This window comes from Sus scrofa, chromosome 8 (genome assembly GCF_054392235.1).
Source record: "Sus scrofa isolate SSC_HxYL_T2T_F1_AM1 chromosome 8, Sscrofa_HxYL_maternal_Yorkshire_Landrace_v2.0, whole genome shotgun sequence".
NCBI classification, from domain to species: Eukaryota; Metazoa; Chordata; class Mammalia; order Artiodactyla; family Suidae; genus Sus; species Sus scrofa.
This window is the reverse complement of record NC_139390.1, coordinates 93,970,420-93,980,688: the sequence shown is the minus strand read 5'-3', so window position 1 is coordinate 93,980,688 and position 10,269 is coordinate 93,970,420. Positions and strand designations below refer to the sequence as shown.

Here is a 10,269-nt window from a genome sequence, read left to right as displayed (position 1 = left end):
ACCCTGGGAATGTCAAGATGTCACAGGTGTGGACCTAAGAAGAAGGAAAAACAAAAACAAAAACAAAAAAAACAAAAAACTTGCTTGATTCTCTCCTGTTACTCTCTTTCATGTCAATTTAATACTTAGACCAGCTGGAAGAACCTAGGAGGATAGAGAAAAATTTCTTCCTCCTTGACAATATGTTTTTGGTTAATAACTTGTTCTTTTTTAATTTCTTTTTTTTCTTTAACTTTTTACTACGGAGATTCTGAAACACAGAAAAATACACAGTGTAAGATAATGAATGCTCGGGTCCTCATGGCTTCGCTTCAATCACTATCCACACGTGGTCAGTCAGTCTGGTTTTATTTACGTCCTCATCCACTTCCCCCACCTTCCGTATTGGAATTTGAAGAAAATTCTAAACATCCTCATTGTTTTTAAAGATATTTTAGCAGATCAAGTCCTGCTGGTTTGAGAACCGGTTTTCTCTTTTTTTTTTTTTTCTGATGACTTGAGCTATCTCTGCTCTGATCTTAAAAGAGCTCCCAGAGAGTGAATTTTGAGTTCTTGAGGGAAGCCTGTGGTTCTCAGAACCATTACCGTTATCATTAGGCAGGGTACATTTCACTTAATTTTATCTTTTCTTAATTACTCAGGAATACCACTCTGAGCAGCACTTATTGGACCCAACTGCAGAGCAGCAATGCCGGGTTTCTGTGTTCTGCCCAGGGGACCTGATCCACAGGCAGGGTCTCCAGGGGCAGGATCTGGGAATCTGCACAGGTAACAGAATCCCAGGTGTTCTGCCCCCTAAGGTTGGAGAAGTGCAGGCCTAGAACATTGTCAGAGATTGCTAGGGTACCTGGTTTCAAGCCATGGTGCTAGAAAACTGGAAAAGAGATTTTTTAGAAAACCAGCTACATTTTTCTGATACTTTCTCCTTCCCTCTCTCTCGATGGCTGTCACACCTCACTGGGTCAGAGGCGCTGAGGCTCAGGTGTTCCTCAGTGTCTGTGTCAAGGTAGTTCTGCCCAGCAAAGTACAAGAACTTTGAAATAGTTATTGATTGCTCAGAAGTCTAGTGCTTTTAGGTTTCTGGCTGTGTCTCATATGGCTGTAGGTGCTATAAGTCTTACCTAGGTAAGTGGTAAGTTCCTCAACACACACACACACACACACACACACACACACACACACACACACAGAGGTAGAGTGCTAAAGTTTGATTTTTAAAAAATTGAAGTATGGGAGTTCCCTTGTGGTGCAGTGGGTTAAGGATCCAGGGGTTTTCACTTCAGTGGTTCAGGTTCAATCCCTGGCCCAGTAACTTCCACCAAAAAAATAAAAAAAAGGATAAGATTAATTTAGAACTAATGAACTCATAAACCATGTTTTGCAGGAAATGGTGCTTTTAAAGAGCTACATGACCTAAAAATGACTTTTTGTTATTTTAAAAGAAAACCGAGCTTTGCTTAATTTAGTTTATTGCAGGCTCCAAATGTGCTATTAACCCTTTTGAAATTTGGGCTTCTTTTAAAAATAAAAAAGCCTTGGAAGTTGTGTCTTCATTCGCCTATTCAAAGTTCAACCCGATGACAGGAATAAACATTAGCTCAGTTTTCACCTTTGTTCTCAAAACGTATTAAATCATCCTTTTGCCAAAGTTCTTTTTGTTCTCCAGCTTCATGTCAAAAACAGTGTGAGAATAAATCCTCACCACAAGAGGGAGCTGGGCCATGAATAAATCAATGGATTGTTTTGGAAATAGAAACAAAAACTGGAGAGCACAGGTCATTCAGCATCCACAGTGGCGACAGGAGTGATTTTCAGAAGTGATTAGTCCACTGTTCTAGTGGTTCAGATCCCAAATCAGAATGGTCCTTGATTCCTTACTTCCCAATGAATTAAATGTGTCTCTTCTGATGCTTTGACATCTGGGCCTTGCTGAAACTTTCCTATTCACCCACTGGATGCTGCCACATCAGGCTGTGTGATGTCTGGAACTGTGACAACCATGTTGGGACTGTGAGGTGAGCTGGCCCCTGAGGGCAAACCTGACCTGCTGAGAACTGCAGAGCAGAACAATAGAAAGTTGGTTAGAATGAACCAACTCCAGGGTCATTCAACACTTCTTGTTATGTGAGATAGTAAATCTTTATCACTTCAGCTATATCGAGGCGGGTTTATGTTTGTTGAAGCTGGAAGCATTCTGATACTTGCAAAAGTAAAAATTTGGTAGCAATCTAGATGGAGCCATTCATCTTTCATCTTTTTCTATGTACATTATAAGAAGTGAAGCTCAGAAGTTCCTGCCATGATGCAGTGGGTTAGGAATCTGACTGCAGCTGCTGGGGTTGTTGTGGAGGTGCCGGTTCGATCCCCGGCCCAGTGCAGTGGGTTATAGGGATCTGGCTTTGTGGCGGCTGCAGTGGAGGTCACAGCTGTGGTTTGGACTCAATCCCTGACCCAGGAATTTTCAAATGCCTCCAGTGTGGCTATAAAAAAAAAGTGAAGCTCTAAATTCCAAACCATGGCTTTTGGTTTTCACAAAGAAGTCACACCAATATGTTGCAGGGGAGTTTGCACCATATTTTTATATGAAAGGCAACACTGTTCTAAAAAATACTTTTGGGACAGAGCTTTCTATTTGAATAACCCCATACCAGTTAGATGCATAAAATCCTTCTGAATGATTTTTATCTAATTCTAATTCTAGAGATAACTGCTGAAATAATTTCAAGTCTGGTATGAATTAGCAGGCTAAATGGTCTGGAACATTAAAACCCAAAGGCAGCTATTTAGTAAGAGGTATATAGGGGATGATTACTGAGACTAAAATAATTTGGTCTCAGTCTTCCTTACAGTAACTGCTACTACCCTTGAGCCCACACCCACCTTAATCCACAAGAAATTGCCTGATCCCTCCCTTTAAAAAAATTTTTATTATTATTATTTTTTTTTGGCCACCCCTCAGCATATGGAGTTCCTGGCCCAGGGATCGGATCCAAGCCACAGTTGCAACTTACACTGCAGCTGTGGCAACAAGGGATACTTAATCCGCTGGGCTTGGCCAGGGATGGACCCTGTGTCCCAGTACTCCCAAGATGCCACAGATCCCATTCCTTCACATCAGGAACTTCTCCTTCACTTTTTGGTTTAGCTTCTTCAACTCACCCCAGTTTTATTAAATTTTAAATTTCACACCCCTCTCCCCACAAGGAAGAAGAATATCAATATTGTGTGTCAGTGGGTGAAACTCTGCCTTAAAGATCCAGCACGTGGAGGCGTCTCTTTCCAGGTGGTGAAGCTGATCCAGCAGTGGCTTGGGTTGAGTCACCTTTCTTGCTTCAATGAAAGAAAGGGTGTAAGATCAAGAAATGGGCCAATGAGGGAGCTAAAATAAAGCAGGAAGCTCCTGGGCTGTTTCAGTTTGATGCCTAACTGCCTCACGTAGCCTGGTCTGACTTGCTAGAATTCACTGCTTTGGGACCTTGGGCAGAGGGCCCAGCTGATAGCTAATTTTGGGGGGATCCAAGCCGTGTCTGCGACATACACCACAGCTCACGGCAACGCTAGCTAGCTTAACCCACTGAGCAAGGCTGGGGACCAAACCCACATCTTCATGGAGCAAATTGCGAAATAGTCATTGGCTTTGTGCTTTGGGAATGTTGTAGGGGAGAGTTCAGGAATGCTGACTGTGACTGGGCAGAAATAAGGGGTTCCTGGTTTCTGTGGCTCAAAGCTGTCCTCCTAAGGCCTCCAAGATCTACCACAACTAACAACGGTCCTGTAACTTCGACCACAAGTCGCAGTTTCCCATTCTTCAAACATTTTCCCCGATCCTCTCATTTACGTTCATACCCTTAACATTTATACAGTCAATCAGATACTTCTGGCTGCTGTTGCTAATTTTTTTGGAATCATGGATGTATGGGGTGTCATGCCAAATAGACAGAAAGCACCGAACCTCTCCATCCCCCTCCCGCAGGTCTTGCTATAACGCTTTGAAAACAGTAAAAGGTTAATAACATTTTAAAGCAACTTCAGGAGTTTCTGTCGTGGCTCAGCAGAAACGAATCTGACTAGCATCCATGAGGATGCGGGTTCAATCCCTGCCTTGCTCAGTGGGTTAAGGATCCAGCGTTGCTGTGAGCTATGGTGTAGGTTGCAGATGTGGCTCAGATCCCGCATTGCTGTGGCTGTAGTGTAGGCTGGCAGCTATAATTCTGATTTGACCCCTAGCATGGGAACTTCCATATGCCACAGACGCAGCCCTAAAAGGAAAAGAGGAGCGTGAGGATACGTAAAAAATAATACATTAAAAAATTAAATCAACTTCTTAATGTAAAGTTTGCTCAGTCATTTAAATATACAGGTAGACGTGTCATGAGAAATACGTTACTGCCTTTCTGCTCTAGACGACCAAAGAAAGACAATGGCAAGTGATTGTATATTTTGTTTAATACTTGCATTGTTTCTATAGCGCAATTATAGCAATCTTTAAATTTACTTTTCATTACAAATATTTGTCAAGTTTTGTTTCAGAAACATTTTTCCTACTCTCTTGCACATGCACCCAGACACACTACAAAAAACTCATTCATAACACAGTAAGGGCAAACGTTATTCATGTAAACATCTTTCATTAATTTCCCATAATTTAAAAAAAATCATAGAATTATAGATATTGAATAAGGCTCATAGATTTAGTTCAGATTCCACAAAAGACCAATCAAAGATGCTCGTTAACTGTGATGAGGTTAACTTTTGGTTGCAAGAAATGCCTAAAGCATTCCCCTAGCTTCCAATCCTTAAACATACCTCACAACCTAATTTACACATTTCAGAATAAAAAGAGAACACAGAAAACCCAGGAGGAAAAACTTTTGAAGTAGGGAGCTCAGAACCATGAACCCAACTTTCTTCTATGATAAGCAGACATTACGAGGTCCCTGGAGTTTCCCAATTACATGAATCGAGATTAATGACAATAATCCAAAATGTAACCAAGTTGTGTGTTAAGATACACTGGCATGTGTGTACATATTGCTAGTATACACAGTGAAAATCTGTCATCATATTTATCATTTCATTACATCCAGGAACAAAGGGGGGGGAACCCACTCAAATTGAATATCATTATAAAGGAGCGTTCTAATAAGAATCAGGGGAGTTGGGAGGTATGTCCTAGGGATGGGATTGGTCTTGATGCTAAAACGACTTCTAACGACGTGTGTAAAGTCACAGACAGAGGAAGCAAGGGTCTTCGTTATCCGAGGACGTCTCTCTCTGGTTGGAAGTTGGGTGCTTGGGTGCATAGTCTCCCAGAGCTGAGACAGGAAGTGTACTGTGCTGAGAAATGGGCCCCTTGCCAGCAGCACCCTCCTCCATCCTCTGTGAGGTGGAGGCCAGGAGGCAGGGACCACTGGCAAAACCGTGAAGTCCCACCCCAGGGGTGTGAGCCCCAACTCCACAGAGGGCAGCCTCCCTGACGTGTGTGACTAGGCAGTAAGGGTGGCGGTAGACGGCGGCCAGAAAACCCAGTTCCCAGGGTCACACGGCCATGTCTGGCTTCTGATTCTGCTGCCCTGCAAAGAAATTGTGCTCTGGATAACTGCACCGGTGTCTCTAATGCCTCTGATTCACTCTCAGGCCCCCAAAGGGGCCTGGAGCGATGTCTCTAAAAGGTGGACACACCTCCACGAGCACCTAACTTCCACCAGGAAGCGGCTGAGGCACTGGGGAAGCCTACGAGCTGTCTCCACGTCAGGTGCAACGACACGGGGAAGTTGCCATGAGTCAGAGTTATTTGTAGGCTTTGGATTTTGTAAAAATCAAAATTGATCTGCATTGTATCTCAATAGACTCAGATAATTCTCACCAAAAATTTTTGTCATTTGTTTAAATAGCACTGGAATAATTCAACTTCATTGAAATATATTCATTCTACCATGAAAATAGTTCATACAAACGTCTATTTACATACAAACACATTAAAATTTGTGAAAAGGGTTTCCATCCCTGTGGTTTGTATGGCTTGAAATAGTTTCATTGCTTTGAATATGTCTGCACACATCTGGCAAAATAAAACTTGTACAATTTCGTATGTTTCAAAGAAAAGTTGACACCGAGGCTCCAAATTCCTGAAGGGAAAGACCGAAGAAAAAAACAATCTATCAAGGTACCTCAAGTAGATATAAATTTAGGATATTTTTGTGAACCTTTGATCTGCGGCAAATAAACATTACAGCTACCAGTCTTGCAACGTAGTTTTTGCTTGTTTTTCTAAAACAAAAGAGGTCTGGATTCTAAATCACTACTCTTAAGACAGAAACTTGAGGCAACTGTTTTCAAACAAAGCAAAACAGAAAATGATACCTTCCTGGAAGATCTTAAATGCATTTTGCAGTGAATGATTTAAAATTTCATATATCAAAGGAAGGCTACTCAATACCACATACTGACTCACTGAGAAGACGCGCCTTGAACTCACTGTTCACAGTTACTACAATTTGACTCGTTACAATTAAATGTGGTCAATGGTTACCTCTGCTTTGGCCTTTTGAGGTTGTGGGTGACAAGGAAATTGCTTTTCAAGTATGAGGAACCCCCAGAAGGCAAGTTACGTTCACTTCCTCAGGTTCAAAGCGGTCTTGAACAACAAATTTCCTTCTCAGTTTCTCAGGCAGACCAGAGAGGAAGCAGGTTAAAATAAGAATAGGTTCCACAAAACTCAAATCTTCCTTGCCTGTTGCTTTTTAATCACGTTCCTTTGTGTCGGAAAGTCAGTCCTTAACGGTTGTTTTTTGTTTGTCCCATCCAAATGCCCATTTGGGGACATACTCCTACAGGTTAGTTCCTATTCCTAACTCTAACACAAGATAATATTTTGTCATAGAGAAGCTGCTAAGGAAAGATCTAGTCATGCAGGAGTTGAACTGAGATGGCTCTGAGTGAATCACCTCGTGACCAGGGTGTCGTGCACCTTCCTAGGTACATGGCCCCTCTGGAGCAGAGCGTCACCTTATTCTTTTAATCCCCACCACATGGAATCGTCCACATTCCTGTCATGAGGCTGATGAAACTACTTGGGACCGGACACAGTTCCTTCCACAGCGGATGTCAAGATTCACTAGCAAAAGACAGGGTTTCCCCTTCAGACTCTGGCTCCCACAGGGAACAAACCCTTATTTCCTCATCAGTTCATTCCTTACGGGACCCCAACCCCGTCAACAGTTTCACTGACCTACAGAACACAGTGAATCTCAAGGCCCCCTCCGACTCCACCCAGCAACAAAGCCTTAGGTTTAGGAATGTGTAGGGGGCAGGGGGACAGTAGGAGCCGCAGAGCCAGACACGGACGCAGAGTGATGGAAAGAGGTACTCATGGAGGGACAGACATAGAGGGTGCCAAGGGCGCACACAGAGCAAGAGAGACTGTCTGGAGGGGGGGTGGGGGAGAAGGGTGGCACGTGGTTCTGTATGAACAGGGCATTTCAAGAGACAAGGAGGAGAGGCAAGGGCTGGGTGGGGGAAGCACTGGGGAGTGAGGATGGAGGACAGAGAGGCTCAGCTTTTGGGTCCTGCTGCCTCTGACTGGTCTGAGCATCACAGACAGACTGGTCCAAACGTCATGGACAGACAGACTGCCAAGTGTTACCACTCGCTATCTCATTTGGAAAGTGGATCCGCTGGTTAATCACTATTTACAATTTTTCAATCACTTTTGTCAAAAAGAAAAGAAAACATTCCATGTGAATGGGGTAGCGCCTTGGGACAGAAATGACACTCTCAAGGAGCATGACACTGTCCTCAGGCATGAAGTCCTAGCATCAGAGGCGTGACCTCAGACGCTCCCCTGACCTCATTCCCTGCCTTGGCTCCACAAGGCAATGGACTGCAGACTGTGATTAATCAAAGCCAGCCAACTTGCTCCAGACAACAGTCACTCACTTTAGGAGGCGTTTGAATGAAAGCACCTATCAGTATACAAGTCCCACGGCTCTGCCCGTCTGTCACAGTTTACAGAATGGTCTCTTTCTACAGAATAGAAGCGATCCTATCCTGATGCCTCTTGATCTAAAAACTAGTCAGTTCCCTTCATGGAAGACCTTTCTGGCAGCCCGCAGAACTTCTCACGAGGGAACCAGCAGCTTACTTCCCTGAAACCATCGTCACGAAGCAGCATTGCTGGGGGAGCTCCAGGAGGCCTGGCCTTCCAGAGGGAAAGGGCCACTTCTGTTCCTGCCTTGAGGGCTGAATCCCAAGCCCAGGAGCTGCCAGAACTGAAGGTTGTCAGCAGCCCTGGATCAAGCACTTTGGTTAGGTTCTTCCTAAGAGCATCATGTAACTAACATGAAATAACAAACTTCCTCTTGCCTGTTTCTCTTCTCTTCTCCTCCTCCCTGCAAGCCTTCCCTACTGTCCACCTGTGTCAGCTTCAAGACCAAACTGACTCAGGGACAGGAGTCCCAGTTGACAGTTGCAGCCTGGAGCAAGCATTGCCCTCCAGACCTCCCAGCTCCTCATCTAAAACATAGCGATGGTGTATGGTGAGGGTGCTTACAAAACCCCAACTCTTAGAATTCATTCAGAGCAATCCCAGTTACACTACGTACCTAATCTAGCTAAACTAAAAAACTGGGGGTTGTCTCCTTAATTCTGCAGTTGTGATTACACATGGCTAGCAAAACGGCTGAAATGCTATTGATATCATTGCGTTTAAACTATACAGGTGTTATTCTTAATTCACAAGGCTTCGAAGCAGGTAAGTGCTTTGAAATTACAATGATGAAGAGTTTTAGCGTTAAGGTTTGATTTGTACCTAGTGATCAGTACATCTCTCTTAATAGTAGCGATTAAAAAAAAAGAACATTTGAATTCTGTGTTAGAATTCAAGTTTGCTATATTTTTGAATTCAATGCACTGTGTGCCGCAAGCCAGACTGCTCTATGTTATGTACATTTAATGTGTACCCAAGGAGAAAAAAAATTACTAGCACTATTGAGGATACTGCAAAATTGCCACAGTTACTGCTTAGAAATACTAATTTCCCTCTCTTCTTTCTTTAAGTATATATTACAACTCTTCCATAACTTAATGCAAACAAAGTAAATTCATTTCTTCTCACATCTTAAAGCAAAGATATCTTTGTTTACATGCGAGAATAATAATTCTATAAGAAGAGCCCGGCCCTATGAGCCAGGTCTTTATATTAGGACATAATCATGAAACAATGATATAGAAAGAGCCAGAAAGACCTACACACGGCACGGACACGAAATCCATTTGGAAGTGTTCTCTTGTAAAAGACATCTAGGATAGAGAAGAGGACTAGGGGGCAAAGTGACTCAAAAAGTGGGGTTCTGTTCGCTAGGGCAAAAAACAAAGCCATTCTATTGCAAGATACAGATCAAAGGTTAAAAGGCAAATTATACTACATTTAGAGAATAAAAATGTAGTAATTCTCTACCCTCCATACGGCGTGTATGCAAGTGTGATAACACAGTTTGCATCGGCCAGAGAAATAAACCTCATGGAAAAACCACTGACTAAAAATGACTGAAAAACCCCTTTCCCTTTTTCAGTCTAATCATTTGGCATCTCTGAACGTGGTACAGATTTAGACTTGACCCACCCAAGAACATCACTGTTTTCTGTCAAGTGCTCGACAGTACCTCTCAGTAGGGCGTTGTTGCGAGGCTAGCTAATTTTAAACTGGTATGAGTAATAGAGTCAAACCTAGTTAGTATTCGAGAAAGTCGTTGCGAACGCGGAGTGAGAGGATGTGATGTCACAGCATGAGCAGTCCCTGGTTGTCCCGTTGTCGGAGAAACGTAGTGCATAGATCCAGGTTTCTATTCCAAGTCTCTGAAGCCCAGAGCCAGGCTGTTCACTTCTGCTGGGTGGCCTGGAAGGCCTTCAGCTCCACCTGGTACCACTCGGGGGCTTCCGGCCCGCTCTTCCCCGGGGGGCTGTGGTCATAGCCATAGGCAACGGTGAGTTCCTCATCGGCCTCCACAGCGCGGAGTGTGCGGATGCATTTGATGGGTCCAAAACGGGGATGGACAAACCTAGACAGCAAGATGCACACAGTCATTCCTGGGCCCGACGGCGCTGTCAGATGCAAGGGCTAGAAGGGCGGAGGCAGGAGTCACCCACAGGCTCGGGCCTGGTCACCAGGTAGGGCCTCAGCCTGTGAGGCACACAGGAGCCAGCATCAGCTTCCCCTGAGAGCCCACAGGGCAGTGCTCATGGATCCGCTGAATTGGAATCTGCATTTTA

General features: G+C 43.8%; 1 protein-coding gene across 2 annotated transcripts in view; it reads right to left on the bottom strand.

The window, feature by feature from the left end:
• Positions 1–4,428: 4,428 nt before the first annotated feature.
• SETD7 (SET domain containing 7, histone lysine methyltransferase) overlaps positions 4,429–10,269 on the bottom strand; it is a 48,767-nt gene continuing 42,926 nt past the window's right edge. For both annotated transcript variants that reach the window (XM_084972869.1, XM_021101559.2), the window contains one exon: positions 4,429–10,058. In XM_084972869.1, the coding sequence (XP_084828995.1) occupies positions 9,878–10,058 (181 nt within the window). In that variant the 3' untranslated portion in view covers positions 4,429–9,877. The remainder of the gene's footprint in view (positions 10,059–10,269) is intronic.